This window comes from Prunus dulcis, unplaced genomic scaffold (assembly GCF_902201215.1).
Source record: "Prunus dulcis unplaced genomic scaffold, ALMONDv2, whole genome shotgun sequence".
Taxonomy (NCBI): Eukaryota; Viridiplantae; Streptophyta; class Magnoliopsida; order Rosales; family Rosaceae; genus Prunus; species Prunus dulcis.
The window spans coordinates 1-18,213 of NW_023010351.1; the positions used below are offsets into that span (position 1 = coordinate 1).

Consider the following 18,213-nt stretch of genomic DNA (forward strand, 5'->3'; position numbering starts at 1 on the left):
AAAATTGTTGAAAGAAAATAGAAAGGTCGAGGGAACAAAGCAAATAAGGGGTTGAAGAGTATAAAACTATTAAATGGGGCAGTGTGTATGCTGTGAAGAAGAAGATAAGGGCTTGAAGTGGATTGGATGAATCGCTATCTCCTAATTATTATATGTGTGCAAGTGCAGAGATTTTTTCCTTTTTTTATGTAAGCTGCAGATGAAGGGAATTAAAGCTTTTTGATTTGCCAGTTGGGGTTACATTTATTTATTTATTTGGAAAGAATTCCATTTGGCAGAGATTGTGGCCTTTTGGCTTACGTTTTGAATGGGTAACTTTGTGGTTTGTGAGTGGCATTTTGTGTGTTGGAGTGTCTGTGCCGCGACGTGAGGAGCCAGAGGAGGGGTTTACAAGGTCACAATATGTTAGGTTCGCTGTCTGTCTCTTCCTATTGGCCAAGGGCTATTTGCCATATCAATTTTTTTTTTTTTTTAAAGTTCCCAAGTTATGAAGAAATCAGACTCTTGCCGGTTTGGATTTAGAAAAAAGCCTGAATAGGTGCACCGCCCCATTGACAAAAACATGTTGATACTCTAAACCGTCTTGTTTTAGTGGTAGAATACCTTATTTTTTATATTTTATAATAAGAGTTCGATTCTTATATTCATCATTTATCAATTGGTTTGTAGCTAGTGGATATTGACCCAAGTAAACGCTTGTAAGTAACCTATGAGATGCAGACTGGTGAGGATTTATGCAGACTCATAATTTGTTCAAAGTTGATTAGCCAATTGGGTAAGGTGACTTTACTTCAACGGAAAACCACTTCTCTCTTCTAATTTGTATATATCTGGGGTCTTTGAGGTCAAAACTTTAGATATTTTAATTTAAGTTGGTGTGATAGGGGGGAGTTGATCTGTAGGAGAGAGGGCTTTTCTTGGTGCAAGTGAAGTATACCCAAAACAACATGGTTTTAGGCTTCCATGTTTATAAACAGAGGATCCTACTTTTATGCCATGACTCACTTTTTTACTTTATCAATATGGAATTTGAATAAAGATTTTGATTGGGTTAGAGTATCCATAATAGACTTTTTAAACTACCTCCTTAGACAAATTTTAGGAAGGAATTGTAAAAATACAACTCCGATCATGCTCCCTATCCACCTCCTAAACTAGGGAGTCCTCTAGGAGCTCCTAAATCTGAGGAGAGAGAAATGACTCTTAGTTGCTTCCTCTAATTTAATGCTTTTTTATTTAATGAGTATTTCAAACCTTTATTTAATACTAACTTTTTTTTTTTTAATAATATAGATGGACCAATCGAAAAAGAGTTATAACATTTATGACTCTCCAAATTAAAGAGTATGGTTAGAGTTGAAATTTTTTAGAGAGTTCCTAAAATAGTTTTTTTATTATATTTTTAGCTAAATTTTAACTAATAAATAGAGAGCATCATTGTGGATGCTCTTAGAACCTAAATTTAATGTATATTTGCATTTTATCCATCAGATCCTTGAAACAATTCTATTTTCGGAGGGAGATGCAGAAAATGTGGACAAAATGAATGGAAGAGTTTGTGGTCAAAATGCAATAATGCCATTTGCCCTTCAGACACAATGGCCGAATTAAATTTCTGAAGAAGAATATCTGATTAATATAATAGAACGAAAGACCCCTTCAATAATTGCATAAATTACTCAGTCAAATCTGTCTGCACCACAAAAAATGCTATAACCTCAACAATTCAAATCCAGGAAAGTCCTTCAATGCACTGTACATGATGACTAAGGCCATGGAAATTCTGCAGATGAAAACGAAACCTGTGTAAATCCAAGACGTATATACCTCGACCCACAGAGGACGTTGAGACCCACCAAATAAGGTTGTACACTAAGCAGCCTAATTAAGAACAAAGACTAGAACTTGAGAATGAAACCAAGACTGGCAATTTGGCATTAGCATGTGCTGTGCCAACCAGTCTTTTGTGGTACAAGTTACAAAAGGGAATAGATTCTTGTCCCAAAGGATCTCAATCATTGGTAAAGTGGATGCTCAATCTCATTTCAATGTGCTGTCTAGTGTCATGTTCAATCTCATTTCAATGTGCTGTCTAGTGTCTATTGTGCCATCATTCTAGTCACTTGTTTTGATTAGGAAGCAACTCTATAATCTTGACCCCCAAAAAAAAAAAAAATAAATAAATAAAACCCACCCTATAATTAGTAACTTAGTAACTCTCAGCAAAATGCCAAAATCATTTACAGTTAATACTTTGATGGTGCAATTTGATATTTTCCTGTCACCGAGGTCCCGAAAGCTCCATAGCTTCAATGATGAAAGAAGACTCTTGATGCACATCACTGCAATTCCTGGAGAAATCACAAGCCCTGGCGTCAAAAATGTTGTTTCCTCCTTGTGATGCCTCTGTATGTCCTGATTGCCCAACTAAGCCTTCCAAAATCTTCAAGACCTCTGACATCTTTGGCCGGAGGATGGGACTTGACTGAGTACATTGTAGAGCCAACTCGACACATTGTTCCAGCTCTATTGCATCGAAACATCCTTTAAGATCTCTGTCTACTAGCACCTCCAACCTCTTCTCCTCATGTAGGGTTCTAACCTGCAAGATTCAACAATTGGTAAACATTTTTAAAAAAAATTAAAAAAACTGAGACAATAATAGAAACAGTGCAGAAATAAGAACCATGAAGGATAAAAACTAATTTTGTGCAGCTTAGATATTTACGGGATGGATGAAAGACACTGTTTTTTACTCAATATAGTCCATGAACAATGAGACCGACAACTTTATATACGATAGACACAGAAAACATGTCAAACTACTTACCCAATCAAGAATCATTCCCTTCTGAACTTGACCATTTCCAGCATCTAATGCCTTTTGCCCGGTTATGAGTTCCAGAAGCAGTATTCCAAATCCAAAAACATCAGTTTTTTCAGAAGACTGTCCGGTTGAAAGATACTCTGGTGCTATGTGTCCCACAGTGCCCCGCACTGCAGTAGTGACATGTGATTCCCTCCGATCTAACAGCTTAGCAAGACCAAAGTCCCCAACTATAGCTTCATAACTTTCGTCAAGTAAAATGTTTGCCGCTTTGACATCCCTGTGAATAATTTTTGGATTACACTGTTCATGCAAGTATAATAGTCCTCGGGCAGCCCCAAGGGCTATACACAGTCTTCTGTTCCAATCCAATGACGGTTTTTCTCGACCGGTCTCTGTCGATAAGACTCAAATCATGAGAAACCACTAGCAAAGAAATAAAAGAGATGAGCTACTTAGACATACATTCAAATTTCACAAGAATACAAATGCATAAAATAACTTCGATTAGATGCAGAGAAAAAAAAAATCCAACCATGAATTGAATGTTACTACATCTACAAAGCCTTACTAGTTGAAGAATATAGATGTTAATGTTATGAAGAATATAAGTATTTTCTGAAACAATTTCTGAGCTAAGATAACAATTGGATTGAGATTTTCTTTAACAGAAAGCACAATTGAGACAGTAGATACATAACATCATTCTGCTGCGTCCATACCCAACATTAGTCAAGCAACAAAATGAATTATCAGAGAGCAAGTGAGTTGCACGTGCAAGCAAAAAAAATGAAAACAAACCTCTCAAACGGTCAGCAACACTCCCATTTGGCATAAAAGGATAAACAAGCAACCTCTCATTCGGAGTCATACAAAAGCCATATAAACGTAAAAGGTTTCTGTGCAAAGCCAAGCCAATCATTTCAACTTCAGTTTGAAACTGCACTTCTCCAGTGAAATTCGGATCTCTCAGCCTCTTAACTGCTACCATTGTCCTATTTGGAAGACATCCTCTATAAACGACGCCATATCCACCTTGTCCTAGGATGTTTTTGGAACTAAAATTGCTGGTAGAAATTTGCAATTCCCGATAGGTGAACCGCTTCAGATGACTAATATCAAATTCATAATCTTGCTGCACTGCAGATATGAATCAGGGTATCTCATTAATATATACTGTCATTTATTATGCTCAATAAATTGAGTTGGCATAGATCAGGAAGTACCATAAGATGTAAAGAGAAGACGAGATCTGTACCAATGCACCCAAAAAGCAAGTAGCATCACAGAAATGACAAATGTGCAACTAATGCCTATAGCAACAGAAAGCACCCATCGGTGGTGACCGCTGGCTTTCTTTGATGAGCCTATCTCTGCAAATAAATTTTCATGAACATGTAACCGTATCTAAGGAACTGCACAATACAAATTTGAATTTCAGACGTTGAATTACCATGTACTGGTTTGAAGACGCCAAAGCAGATTTGTGCTGAGTCTGCTGATGAAGGATTACAAAGAAAGCTGTTCCCTGTAACGCTGCAGTGAAACATGTAAACTCTCAGCAGAATTTAAGCTGTTCAAACAAACCTCATACTGGTTGAGTTTTATAACCATCCCCCTCATTCATTTCCTGAAATAAACTCTTACTCTCTCACCAAAATCTCTTTCTGCATATAGTCTCACCTGTAGCCTTTTGCCTGTATTTTTGGAGTAGGGCCGCTAAGATTATTAAACGACAAATCTCTGTGTAAAATAGTTAAAAAAGAATTAGAATCGCTCCAAGCAATCCATAAATAAAAGTACACAGTTAGAAATGATAGAACACATACAAGAATGAAAGACCTGTGAGATCGGCAACAAGTCTAGGAATTTGACCGCCCAATTTATTTCTACTAAGCCTCCTGAAATGCTTGGCATGGAAAAGGTTTCAAATACAAAGAAATATCACTAATAACCAATCATTATAGGAAAAATGAAACCAGAATCAACAGAAATAATAGTGCCCTGTCTATTATAAGCCCTACTCACAAGTAACTTAGGTGAGTCAGAAACCCCAAAGAACTTGGAATGTTTCCAGAAAACTGGTTACCCGAAAGGTCAAGAGTTTGAAGCTCTGAGAGTTTCCCAATCTCCATCGGGATAGGACCAGATAACTGATTGTTTTGTAACAACCTGCAATTGTAGAAACTATAAACATAAATTCACAAGTCATAACTGCAAAAACGCTTAGATTCCTTTACATGTACACAGTTAGTTACGAAAAGAAAGATAATGAGCTCCTACAATCAGGCCTCCTAACACGCATAGATTTATCCTAGTGTTCCAAAAGTTCACAATCTGAAAACGAATCTACATTGCCATGAAGCATGTTTCAACAGATTTACAATAGAAAATACAGTTGGACAGGCAATCAACCATATTCAGGAATGCCCCCAAAGAAAGAGGCTTACAGTGTACGAAGGTGACTCAAGTTCCCGATACTCGGCGAAAGCATTCCCGATAAACCCGTGCTGGCCATTTCACTAGTAAAAGTGATAACATAAAATTTCAGTTCGAGCTCAGCTAGACATACATGCCAATAAAAATAAAAAATCTGATTCCACAAAATTCATAACTTGAACAGAATGAAAAAACACTCTGGTTTCAAGTTTCAACATACCAAGAAAACATATTTTTTGTTTCATTGATTTCCAAACAGCAAAACTGCACCTCTTTCTCTCGAAACAAACAGAAGCTAATGGAGAATGAGGGACACTTACAGGGAGATTACAAAGCCCTCAACGGAGCAACCGACCATGTTCCAAGTGCATGGATCAACGGAGTTTATGTCCCATCCCTCCATCACTCGCAGCTCATCCTTCATCTCTCTCTTCACTGACATCAATGCAGCCACTGACCCAAGCAAAACAACCAACAGCATTCATATTTTTCATCACAAAATGAAACAGAAAAGTAGAAAATGGAACTTTGGGTTTTAAATCTTGAAGGGCCAGACCTTCATAGTTGACACCCTTGGGAGAGAGAAGACTGTCAGAGGCTGTAGCCAATGGCAAACACATCAAGTAGAAGAAGCAAAACCCAAAAGGCAGCTTTACATGTTTCTTTCTCATTTTCAACTGGAAAAAGAGACCACAGGGAAAACAAAAGCACGAAGCAGACAACTTGTTAGGGCAACTTTTTTACTGCAAACTGCAGAGAGGCAAGATTGTGTTGAAACTTTGATTCAACTCCACAACTTCTCCTCTCTCTCTCTCTCTCTCTCTCTCTCTCTCGTTTCTTTGTTAATGGAATCTCTCTTTATTCTTTACCTCGAAAACGAATAAATTAATCATAAAATAAAAAGAAAGCTCTCTCTCTCTCGTTTCTTTGTTAATGGAATCTCTCTTTATTCTTTACCTCGAAAACGAATAAATTAATCATAAAATAAAAAGAAAGCTTTGGTTTAATGGAGATCGTAAGACCAGGAGGGCAACTCGAGATTGGGAAGGGACAGAGATTGTCTGCCAGGTTAAGGTGGTGGAGACTTCTGTGTGGTTGGGTGTAGGATTTTAGTAAATGCGATTGAATTCTGATTGTTGGATTTGTCGACCGACTCGATCGCATGGACCTTATAAACCTTATCGTTTGGAATCTCTCTTTACTCATGACCTCAATGTCCCTTTTGGAGCAGACAAATAATGTAAAAATTTCTCAAATGGCTACTGGCGCCAACTTTAACGCTGCCGATATTTTGGACTTTTCTGCACGCAAAGGACCCGCTCACTCTTTCCAGAAACGACTTCGTTTCTTTTATCAATTTTAATATTTTATTCCATTAACTCATGCGGCGCATCAAATGGAAGGAAATTGCTGGAAAATGATAACAGCCCTCAAAATGGACGAGGGTGAGAGAAAAACATCAAGTTCATTTGAGCATGCAGTGCAAATAATTCTTCCAGACATTAAATTCACCATTAGGAAGAGTGAACGTACAATGCAGCGAGACAAATGACAGAAACCACGAAAGGTAGGGATGGGGGAAGGGTGTAGAGAGCAGTACATTAAACCAGAGAACAATGCATTACACTTTCAAGTTTGCACAAACAGTAAAGCAACAGGATCCATCCGTAATTTCGAGTCAGCCAGCCACCACAAACCACCTCCAGGGCTAATAAGAAACAACATTTAAGTAAAACGAAAACCATCCAGCAACCAACATTCTATTAGGAGCCCTCTTTCCTAGCTATATAAATACACTTTTCCAGTTTCCTAGCCTTTCCTCTCTAGCAGCTTTCTTACCGGTCCAACTCAGACTATCATTACTATCAAACATTTACAGGAACAAAAAGGAATTTCGGAAAAAAGGAGGGAAGAAGTGAGGGATAAGGGAGGAAATCACTGAAGATAACACATTACGGGAAGCCATCCATCCGCCCCAATTTGCACTCTTCTTGGTAGAGCAACAAAAGATGATCGTTAGGCCTCAATACACGGTGATTTAACCACAAAGATACTAAACCTTTGTGTCACACATCAACTGGAAGATAGATTCTGCATATTAACTTCTCCACATTTATGTGCCGGCTGGATGCAAGAAATTTAGACCCATCTGGCGTTTCACATGCTCAGGTATCAACCTATTGATTAGCTCTGGAGAGGCTCCGGACAACTGTCAGAACAATAGATTAGTCCCGGTAGTAATTGGCTGAAATAATGAAATCTTGGAAATTAAACAATTGAAGAAAGAATATTGGAGTGTCCAGCTTTATATTGAGATTGGCCAGGTAAGATGAGTTAAATATCATTCATTTTACCAAGACAACCCAACTAACACCCCTCAAAACAGAGTTTTATTCTTTTGTACAAAAGTAATTCCCAGTAGATTATAACTTAGGAGTGATGCGCCCATATATAATAACTGACAGCTAGTGAGATATACTCCCATGTGCATTTTCATATTACGCATGTTTTTTTGTTTCTTCTAATTATGGACAGGCAATTCAGGCCCCAAAAATAAATAGTTGGAGGAAAACAACATACATCCTGTTTGAAATTAAAGAGAGGTGGAAACGGACGACCATTCGGTAGGCGAGCATTGGGCTCACGAAGTTCATCAAAGAAAGGATGTGCACATGCTTCTAGCTGCAAAGAAAACAGTAAATCCTAGTCAAACAGGAGGGGCACTACAGATATGAAAGAACTTCATATTGTCAAAACAAGATACTAAAAGGAAAACTTTTGACATCAGAAAAATCATTTCTCAGTAGTGACCAAAACTGAACTCATAACTATTGAGCATCACAATATAACATATACACGAAGAAAACAAAATTCTTTATTCCCTAATTTCGAGAAATCAATGACAACCTATAACACAAAGGATTCATTAGCGATTATAGAACAAGACTGGAACCTCAAACAATACATAATGACATTCATATCAAATTAAACGCATTGAACTTACAGCTGTGCAACGAAGACTTGGTGAGTATTGCAGAAGTCGTGATGCCAAATCAATTGCTTCTGGAGGCATCCTTTTGTGGAAAACCTATATCAAGGACCCAAGTTAATAGGACTCTACCACCACCACGTTAAAGATACAAAATAATTGTAATCTTTAAATCCAGTAAAAGTTTCTGTATGTTTTAAAAGATCAATTGAAATTCAACAAAAGCAAGAGCATATATGTTTGTCACAAACTCCAATAGAAAATGCCTCAAGGCCCCCATAGATTATCTAATGTGACCTGTGCAATATTCGTATCAAGAAGGAAGCAGATCAAATACCTTGTGCCAAGGGTGTGCTTTTATCTGTGGAAACCTAAAATCAGTATAGTTTGGATTCATACAACGAATTTCTTCACGTGTTGGTGTGCCAAGAACCTACAAGACAGATTGTTAGTTGCTGACTCATGATTATACAAATTGCATAATTCAAGAATTGATGATTACTATGCACCTTGATGATCTCAACAAGCTGGTCCACAGCATTTTCCCCAGGAAACAGTGGCTGCAAAACCATAGAATATATATGAGCAACATCTATAGTAGGGACTAAATTACTTGTGCAAATATAATCCACTAACGTCTTGGAATGCTATGAAGAACTGCTAACCTGCCCCAAAAGAAGCTCTGCTAGGACACAACCAGCTGACCAGATATCGATTGAGGTTGTATAATCCGTGGCACCAAATATAAGTTCTGGAGCCCGATAGAAACGTGAACATATGTAAGATATGTTTGCTTCACCTTTCACCTTCAGACAAGAACATTTGTGATGAGTGCATGAAACCCTATAATAGAAAGATTGATATACAGACAACCAAAAGATTTAAAGCCTCAACTAGCACAGAAACTTCCTATCCATAAAAAGAGAAAGAAAAAAAACGGCAGAGGAAATCACAGGAGCAAGAACAATGTCTTCCATATACACAGTCCTAAAGATTATCCGAAACGGAACTCGAAAGTGGGTCCAGAAATAATATGTTCAACGCCGAAGGATAGTGAACATACCAGCACTTTTGCACTTCCAAAATCACAAAGCTTAACCTGGTGAGTAAGAGGATCAACCTGTAGAAAGCCAAGAATGACATTGGAAAACCCGAGGTAATTGTAGACATGGATATATGTATATGAGTCTGTAACTCCTCATAACTATATAAATTGCGAAGTAAGAGAATAAGTAAATAGGATACCAAAAGATTTTGAGGCTTCAAATCCCTATGGCAAACTCCAGGAACGGTGTGTATATAGGCCAGCCCTCTAAAAATCTGGAACAAATCACCAGATTAATGCCATGAATAATATAAAGCAACAAGGCAACATCTGAAAGGTGCATCATGCATTACCTGGTACATGTAAAGTTTGACATAGATTAGTGGCATTCTCTGGTTTGCATTGCTGTAATGCTTCAAAACCCGGTACATAGTCTCTGGGACATATTCCATAACCAGGTTGAGAAAGAGCTCATTTCTACTCGTTGTGGAAAAGAAACAATGCTTCAAAGAAACCACATTTGGATGGTCCATCACACGCATCAATTGAAGTTCCCTGTTCTTATATCTTCTGTCCTGCAAAACCTTCTTTATAGCCACAGTCTCACCACTTTCCAAGCATTTTGCCTGAGATAAAAGAACTATCAGCATCAGACATGACAAATAAATTGGTACAGGACGCAATAACTAAGAAGATGATAATTTAACATACCTGGAAAACAATTCCAAAAGAGCCAGTTCCCACGACACGCTCTGCCATGTAACTAATGGTCTGCAAAAAGCATAATAGCCAAACACATCAACTTCCCAACAGAGGAAAAATTAACCCTGGTAAGGTATAACAACATCCAGATCCAGAATATTGATAATCATATTTTTAACCTTTCAACTCAATCAAGACGCATACTTAACAATGAAACAGGGTGAAAATAACAAATTCCAAGAATGGTAACCTGTTTTGGTTCTCCATTTTTCCCTCCGATGGTTGTGGAGATGATGTGGCCAGTCGGATCACTACCGTCTACAACAGGTGCAGAAATTTCCTGCATAACACATCAAGTTAGATCCTGAGAGAAACAAATTTCCCATAAAGTGTATGAAATTTACTGTGGAATTCACGGATTAGCAGCCATACACAACCGCAGACCACGCAAAGAATATAAAAGTAAATAAAGGCTATACAAAGTACATTCTGAGTCCCAAATATGCCTAATGAAATGAAAATAAATCCCTAAAACCCAAAAAGAACATCCACAAAATTTCTTCTTTTTTTCTTTTCAGAAAAGAAACGGATCGGTTGGCTCATAAGCTAAGCGAGATGCAGATTAAATCAATTGCAAATCAAAACCAAATTACACAAAAGCATCCGACTTTAATCAAACCTAACCAAGCTAATATCACTATGATCTGAGTAAAAAACTGGAGCTAAGCAAACATCACTGCTCGTCAAACCCAAACAAACCCTAGAGCTAGAGTAAATCTAGCTCATAACAAAACCCAGATCAAAGAAAGAGAAATCAAACTGCAGTAAGCTGAGAAAGTTTCTTTCTTTGGCAACCAAACAAAAACCCAAAAATTATCGAGAAAGTTACCTTATCGTCAGCCATGTTGAGATGGGAAAGAAAGAGAAGGAGAAAAAGGGAAAGAGGAAGACGAACGAGCGAATCAGACTGCAAGTGCTGGGGGGAGGAAGAAGGAGAAGGTCATGGTGGAGATGGAGTCAGAGCGGTAGTGGAAGAGGAAGAGGAGGAAGAAGAAGAATTAAGAATGGAGAAGAATTAGATGTCACTGCCACAGACAATTAGACAAACAACAACCCCCATGTGATTCCAGCTCTTCTTTTTCAGTTTTTGCTTCTTCTCTCTTTCTCTCTCTCTCTTTCTTCCCCAATGGGGTGGGCCCCTTTCCTACTCTTTGCCTCCAATTACGACTTTACCCCTTTCCTTTCTGTCTTCCGCCGACGTCGTCAATTGCCCGATTCTCAAACCTTTGTCTTTTCCTTTTCCTAGTTTCCTTTTTTATTTTTCTATTTTCTATTTTCTATTTTCAACGGTTAGTAATCTGTCTCTGTATCTCTATTGTCTCTTTTTCCTTCTGCCAAATTTTTTCAGCCAACAAGAATCATACAATTTTTCCAACATATACCACTAGCCATGAAAGTTGAAAGGACAGGGTGCGTGAATGTTGATAAAATTCTCGATATTTGACTGATCAAATGATTAGGGATGGTAAAACTCTTCTGAATCGTGCCGTTATATACGTATAAAATCCTAATTTTATTAAGAGACAGAGAAAAACAAACGACTATAATTTCGATAAAGGACATAAATTACTCATACTTTGATGTTTTAATAATCTTTCCAAACATAAAAAGATTAACAAATAGGAAATAAAATCTATGACTTGACAAAATCAACTTCATTGAAATTGCTAAGTACTCTCAAAATTCCAACAATATGTCTTTACTACTTTTTCTTGCTAAATACTTATTGGTTGAATGTGAATTTTCCTTATCATGTGGTTGTTGTCAATTCTTAGCCACTTTTCCTTTTTTCTATACTTTAATTGACCTATGTTTTCTAAACTCTAAACTCATTATTATCAAATTTAGATATTTCGATTATACATCGCGAATGGTCACTATCTCTCATCACGTGACTTTTTTTATTTTATAGAATCACTTGCATCTAACAATTATATTCATCAGTAAATGTGAATTTTTCTAGTGTCATTCTGGAACCATGATTGTGTGAAAAATGCAATATTGTTTATCTTTCACATAAACGAATAGTTGTGTAGTATTGCCTTGTGTTTTGAAGCATTAGTTGTTGTGATATATCAAGAGCTTAATGCAATCAAATTTTAGAGTAAACCATAACATCAAACAAGTGAAAATTATCAAAAGCTTTATGCAAGTCAAATTTTTTTTAATATTTTTAATATAAAACTTCATATCCATGAAACTTTTGAAGTAGCTAAGTTTATGTTTATCCGACAATAAGAATTGCAGGATTGCTATGTGGTCCAATGCCAAACAGGGTAGTAGGGTTACACAGTTGAACTCCATTTATGCCATGAAGGTCAAGCCTGTTTTTGGATTTGGCAGTTGAAAGGGTTAGCTGTGAAGGAACCAATATAAAATTGGAAGAAGAATAATGAGAGAAGAGTGAGTCACAAAGTTGAAAGAGCCCTTGATTTATTTTGAAGGTAACATTGTCCTTTTCTCAGTCTTCAAAGACTGCATACATTGACCATTTATATGAACTTGTATATTTTATTATTCTTTGACTCATCTTCATCTATCAGCCTCTGCATTTTTCCCCATTTAACCCCACAAAAGCATTACATAATCATATTGCCTTTGCTTCTTGATTAGCCGAAAGAAAAAAGTTAAAAACTAAAATAATATACTCTTTTCTTTTGAAGGTCTTAAAATAATACTTCTTACTGATATGTAATCACTCCCGGAAGACAGTGTGATCGATGGAGTTTAGTTAGGTAAAAAATAGTATTGGTTTGTAGATTCGTGATCTCACATTCGAACCCGTATAACATCTTTGGTCAAACAAAAAGAATATAAATTTGAATTTTACCTTGAAAGCATAAAATCTACTTTCTTCAGGTCACCAGCCGCTGAACATTTGTCTTTACAACTAGCCCAGCCATTAGCCAAGGTGTGAAAAGGGTGTGCCTAATGATTTTGTCTGAGACTGCCCTGGTCTAGTAATGTCTATCCATAAAGCACTGTTTTGACCACTATTACATATGAGTATGATTTTCTAATAATTAAATGTATATTTCCCTTTCGAAAAAGCTGTTAGTATTCTTTTTATTCAATTATTAATATTATCGTCCTTATTATTGATTTGGAAAATAAAAAACCTGTTGTGAAGGTTACAAAAATACAATAACAACTTTCATGATGGTAATGATTTTGACCAGACCAGATACAAAATTATTTGTTTTCATGTGTTGGCAAAATAAGATTTTTTATAATTACTAATTAGTTTCTTAGAAAGTGATCACTTAATAATAATAATAATGGGAAGAAAGTTGGGTTAGTGTATAATTGTAGCGTCGGTGGTCAGTGGAGCAATAGTATTTGGATTTTGGTCAAACTGAAAAACTTGGTTTGGTCGTCTTCTGAACTCTGCAAGCCTCTGCTCTACAGCTACTGAGGAACCTATGTAGTGCCCGTACGGTAACTCAATCACACGGTCCAGACAGCACCACGTGTCACGGTTGAGAGCTGAGTTGATGCTGGGCTTTGACCATAATCGAAAGAGACGAATAGGGTTATAAATAGTTAGGCCCATCAGGCCGAAGTATCTTGTGGGCTGTTTGTGTGCTCAAAGCTACTGGGTTGGGAGGTAGATGGCCCGGAAGTGTAAAGCATTGATTGGACCACCACGGCCGCCACTGCTGCTACCTCAACCACCACCATCACCATCACCATCGTCGACGCCACCACTTGACATGATCAGTACCACCACTCTACCCACCACCCTTAATGCCTCTACTATCCCCACTATCATCACCGTCTTTACTACTACAACTAACATCAAACATGATGACTCACTATTATTTCGAATTTATAGAAGTTTATAAAAATCTATCAAACAAATAAATTTCATTAAAACTCTTATGAAATTCAAACAAAGTATATATGGAATTTATTAAAGTCAAATAAAATCTATAGAATCCAACCAGCTATTTTAAAATTCATTAAAATCCTTATTGAATACACCCCAAAATTACACCTAGGCAATATCTCTTTTCTTGTCAAGTTGCAATTCACAGAATAACAGTTTCCATCCATTCCATGGTAACTTGCCCCATGAATTGTCTCAGTGCCGTCGGTTGAAAATAATTAACTTCAGATTCAACAACTTTATGTTTATGGGAACCCTTCCATCATGTTTCAGGTCCTTACCCAAAATAGAGACAAATATGTATAGCAAGTTGTTGTACATTTGTGAAGATTCCCAACTGTCCATTCTTCCTTCATCACAAGTCGTTGCATTTGGCTAGTTGCGAATTTCTTCCCCGAGGGTGCAATCATGTGCCCCACTCTTTGGCAACTTGTTCTGTCGCAATGCTATCTGCGACTAATAATTATCCAATGATTTTCAAGTTTTCAATCGGAAAGGAAAAACATTTTGAATTTGGAAGGAACTTCTCTGTTTTCCGTGCTCATGGAGAGAATTGGTTTCCTCTTGTCAATCACGTTTTTGCTCGTACTGCAGTACAGTTCTGTAGGCACAGTAGGGGTAGCAGAAACCAACATCACCACGGACCAGTCTGCTCTTCTTGCTCTCAAATCCCACATCACTAGTTACCCTCACAACATCTTGTTCAACTGGTCAACCACCACATCCGTTTGCAATTGGGTTGGCGTTACTTGTGGTGCTCGTCACCTCAGAGTAGCATCATTGAATCTCTCGTACATGGGTCTCACAGGCACCATTCCACCACACTTGGGCAACCTCTCGTTTCTTGTTGAGTTGCTCTTCATAAACAACAGTTTCCATGGCACCTTGCCCAAGGAATTGGCTTATTTGCGTCGATTGAAGTTGATTAGCTTCAGATACAACAATTTTATGGGATCCATTCCATTGTGGTTTGGATCCTTCCCCAAACTTCAAAGTATCGATTTGCGTGGCAATCAGTTTTCAGGTTCTATACCGGCGATTATCTTCAACTTATCTGCACTACAAGTAATTAATCTAAGCAATAACCATCAGGTACGCTTATGTATCAACAAACGATCTAAGAATCTACTGTTGATTGATCATTACGTTTTACCATCTTGTTTTATGTGTCTTTGGCATACATAACAGGAAGTGTACCAAGAGAAATAAGGAACTTAACAATGCTCAAGGAGATAAACCTGAGCTACAACAAGTTCAACGGTATATATTTGTTGTCTTGCCTTGATGCATACACGGCCTAATCATTTCATATAAGTGCATGATCTAGTTATATATATGACCGGGCCTTTGTTGTTGTGCATATATGCATAAATCACGAGTTTAATATATATCATGTTGATTGTTCAGAAATTCCAAACGAGATCGGCTCTTTAGATGAGTTGGAGAAGTTATATGTTCAGTCAAATGCCCTAAAAGGGCATGTTCCTCTGGGTGTTTTCAACATGTCTTCTTTGACTAATTTGAATCTACATGGAAACAACTTGAGTGGTAGTCTTCCTGACAATATATGCCAGCAGCTTCCTAGTCTTCAGGAGCTGGATCTGGGTCTCAACCAGTTTGATGGTCCACTTCCATCCAAATTATGGCAATGCACACAACTTCTTTTTCTAACATTGGAGGAAAACAATTTCAGTGGAAGCATACCCAGAAAAATTGGAAACTTAACCCAGTTAAGGGAGATTTATCTTGGCGTCAACAATTTGACAGGTAATTGATATTTCATTTTGTTATTCCTGTTGAATTATAAGTGCTTAAGTTGATTTCTTGTTTAAGAAGTCTGTTTTCTGCTTAAGTTTGTATTTCTTCTTTTTAGTCCAGGTGTCATAGATTGATTGGTTAGATTGTGAATGGCTGAAATTGCTTTGATATTTTTGCATCCAGCTGGTACTGTGCTAACGGTTATATCCCTCACACCAAGAGTGTGTTTGTTGTACCTTCACTGAGCTAATGAGAATGTTCTCTCTGCTACAAGTATAGCAGAGCAGTATTGGATTTACTACAATCTCTCTCTCTTTCATTTCCTTCTCTCTTCTCTCCAAATCTAAATCTCAGAATATAAAACTTCTACATGGCCTCAGAGCCAGGTTGGATCACTCAAAAGCTGGGCGTTGTTCTGTGAAGAAATTTGATCAAGGTGTGCTCACTCCAAGCTTACGAAGCTGACTGAGTTTGATCAAGGTGATTCTGAAATATACAATGGCTGGATCTGGAAGCTCAGAGTCTAGAATCCCCATGTTCTCAGGTGAGAACTATGAATTTTGGAGGATTAAGATGGTAACCATATTCAGATCTTATGGGTTATGGGGTTTAGTAGAGAAGGGTGTTTCAATCCCAGATTCACAAACGAAGAATGAATCTGAGGATGGTTCAGAAGAAGAGATTGATGAGAAAACAGCTGCTATTCTCATGAAGGATGCAAAGGCTTTAGGTATCATCCAAAATGCCGTTTCTGATTAGATTTTTCCCAGAATTGCAAATGCTGACTCTGCAAAGATGGCTTGGAATCTGCTGTATTCAGAATATCATGGTGGAGAGCATGTTAGATCGGTAAAACTTCAAAATCTTAGACGTGAATTTGAATACACTAGGATGCGTGATAGTGAAACCTTATCTGAATATCTTACTAAATTGACTGAGTTGATTAACCAAATGAAAACATTTGGAGAAGTTCTGTCAAACGAGAGGCAGGTTCAGAAGGTGTTAATCAGTCTAAGTAAGAAGTATGATCCTATATGCATTGTGATTGAAAACACAAAGACACTAGAAACTGTGGATTTGCAGGAAGTAGTTGCAATTTTGAAGAGCCAGGAGCAAAGGCTTGAAATGCATAATGTTGATACAACTGAGAAGGCATTTGCCTCATTCACTGTAAATGCAAAGGGTCAGAACAAAAACACCTCTCAGTCTGGTTCATCTAAATCTCAGAAAAGCTGGAATTCTAAAGGGAAGTCATGGGAGGCAAAAGACAAGTCACAGCAGAATAATTATTCTGCACAGAACCACACTTCAACACAGTTCTCAAATCAGGAAAACACAAAGCCTCAATGCAAGGTGTGTTCAAAGCATCACTTTGGTGAGTGCAGGTATAAGGGAAAACCAAAATGCTATAACTGTGACAGATTTGGACATCTTGCTAGAGACTGTACAATGAGCAAAAATGTGCAGAAGGCTAATTGTGTAAATCAAATGGAGGTAACAGGAAACCTGTTTTATGCAAATTGCTCAACCACTGAGATCAAAGCCAATGAATGGTATATTGATAGTGGCTGCAGAAATCATATGACAGGAAATTTAGAATTACTGGCTGATGTGAGAACTAATGTAGCTGGGAGAGTACAAATGCCAACTGGTGCACTAGTGAGTGTAGCTGGTATTGGTTCACTGCGTATTGATACAGCAAAGGGCAGGAAATACATCAGAGAAGTAATGTACCTGCCAGGATTGAAAGAAAATCTGCTAAGTGTTGGGCAGATGGATGAACATGGGTACTGTCTGGTGTTTGGAGAAGGAATGTGCAGGGTATTTGATAGCCCATCCATGGATTATCTCATCACAAAGGTGGAAATGAAGAGTAACAGATGCTATCCTGTCTCTTTTATGGCTGAAAAACAGTTACTAATGAAGACTAGTTTTCTTCAATCCCCATGGATTTGGCACAAGAGACTTGGTCATCTGAATTTTGGAGGATTGAAGCAGCTAAGGGATAAAGAAATGGTACATGGTTTACCACAATTGGAAGAACAAAGTGGTGTGTGTGAAGGGTGCCAATTTGGAAAACAGCACAGAAATGTTTTTCCAAAAGATCAAGCACAAAGAGCAAGCAAAGTACTAGAGCTAGTACATGTGGATCTATGTGGTCCCATGAGAAATGAGTCTGTTGCAAGGAACAGATATTTCATGCTGATTATAGATGATTTCACAAGAATGATTTGGGTATACTTCTTGAGAAACAAGTCAGAAGCCTTCTATTGTTTCAAGAAGTTCAAGTCCATGACTGAATTACAAACTGGACACAAGGTGCAATGCATAAGAAGTGACAGGGGTGGAGAGTTTGTCTACTGATTTTTTGGAGTTCTGTGAAGCTAATGGCATTCAAAGGCAGCTTACAATGGCCTATACTCCTCAACAGAATGGAGTAGTTGAGAGGAAGAATAGAACTGTCATTGAGATGGCAAAATCAATGTTACATGAGAAGGGAATGC

The 18,213-nt window shown here is 37.6% G+C and overlaps 3 protein-coding genes across 6 annotated transcripts; 1 reads left to right on the plus strand and 2 right to left on the minus strand.

The window, feature by feature from the left end:
* Positions 1-1,633: 1,633 nt before the first annotated feature.
* Positions 1,634-6,326, minus strand: LOC117613502 (probable LRR receptor-like serine/threonine-protein kinase At5g45780). 3 transcript variants are annotated; one of them, XM_034342106.1, is made up of 12 exons: positions 6,224-6,326; positions 5,823-6,135; positions 5,587-5,719; positions 5,278-5,349; positions 4,856-4,999; positions 4,657-4,728; positions 4,511-4,570; positions 4,281-4,363; positions 4,054-4,194; positions 3,629-3,967; positions 2,831-3,222; positions 1,634-2,602 (listed from the first exon to the last, which is right to left on the minus strand). In XM_034342106.1, the coding sequence occupies exons 2-12, from the start codon at positions 5,935-5,937 to the stop codon at positions 2,282-2,284; spliced, it is 1,872 nt and encodes a 623-aa protein (XP_034197997.1). In that variant the 5' UTR covers positions 5,938-6,135; positions 6,224-6,326; the 3' UTR covers positions 1,634-2,281. The 3 variants fall into 3 exon arrangements, with proteins under 3 accessions (XP_034197997.1, XP_034197996.1, XP_034197998.1); XM_034342105.1 differs by having other exon boundaries at positions 4,054-4,200; positions 6,224-6,311; XM_034342107.1 differs by lacking the exon at positions 5,278-5,349 and having other exon boundaries at positions 4,054-4,200; positions 6,224-6,311.
* A 427-nt stretch (positions 6,327-6,753) lies between these two features.
* Positions 6,754-11,170, minus strand: LOC117613500 (shaggy-related protein kinase eta). Of its 2 annotated transcripts, XM_034342103.1 has the most exons (12): positions 10,892-11,169; positions 10,253-10,342; positions 10,012-10,071; positions 9,654-9,926; positions 9,501-9,575; positions 9,319-9,375; positions 8,921-9,061; positions 8,765-8,815; positions 8,593-8,688; positions 8,271-8,354; positions 7,847-7,948; positions 6,754-7,475 (listed from the first exon to the last, which is right to left on the minus strand). In XM_034342103.1, the coding sequence occupies exons 1-12, from the start codon at positions 10,904-10,906 to the stop codon at positions 7,380-7,382; spliced, it is 1,140 nt and encodes a 379-aa protein (XP_034197994.1). In that variant the 5' UTR covers positions 10,907-11,169; the 3' UTR covers positions 6,754-7,379. The 2 variants fall into 2 exon arrangements, with proteins under 2 accessions (XP_034197994.1, XP_034197995.1); XM_034342104.1 differs by lacking the exons at positions 9,319-9,375; positions 9,501-9,575 and having other exon boundaries at positions 10,892-11,170.
* Positions 11,171-14,494: 3,324 nt separating this feature from the next.
* Positions 14,495-15,843, plus strand: LOC117613499 (receptor kinase-like protein Xa21). The gene is made up of 4 exons (XM_034342102.1): positions 14,495-14,975; positions 15,140-15,211; positions 15,359-15,718; positions 15,830-15,843. Exons 1-4 carry the CDS (start codon positions 14,495-14,497, stop codon positions 15,841-15,843), a joined length of 927 nt encoding a protein of 308 aa, XP_034197993.1.
* The last annotated feature ends 2,370 nt before the right edge of the window (positions 15,844-18,213 follow it).

Excerpts from the sequence above, each read along its gene's own strand:
- LOC117613502 (XM_034342105.1), bottom strand. The coding sequence starts at position 5,937 with ATGAGAAAGAAACATGTAAAGCTGCCTTTTGGGTTTTGCTTCTTCTAC. Across the intron at positions 5,350-5,586 it reads GAGGGCTTTGTAATCTCCCT|TGAAATGGCCAGCACGGGTT; the intron begins GTAAGTGTCCCT and ends CACTTTTACTAG. Across the intron at positions 4,571-4,656 it reads CTCACAGGTCTTTCATTCTT|AGATTTGTCGTTTAATAATC; the intron begins GTATGTGTTCTA and ends TATTTTACACAG.
- LOC117613500 (XM_034342103.1), bottom strand. Across the intron at positions 8,689-8,764 it reads AGCTTGTTGAGATCATCAAG|GTTCTTGGCACACCAACACG; the intron begins GTGCATAGTAAT and ends TCTGTCTTGTAG. Across the intron at positions 7,949-8,270 it reads CAAGTCTTCGTTGCACAGCT|CTAGAAGCATGTGCACATCC; the intron begins GTAAGTTCAATG and ends TTTTCTTTGCAG.
- LOC117613499 (XM_034342102.1), top strand. The coding sequence starts at position 14,495 with ATGGAGAGAATTGGTTTCCTCTTGTCAATCACGTTTTTGCTCGTACTG. Across the intron at positions 14,976-15,139 it reads GCGTGGCAATCAGTTTTCAG|GAAGTGTACCAAGAGAAATA; the intron begins GTTCTATACCGG and ends CATACATAACAG. Across the intron at positions 15,212-15,358 it reads GAGCTACAACAAGTTCAACG|AAATTCCAAACGAGATCGGC; the intron begins GTATATATTTGT and ends TTGATTGTTCAG.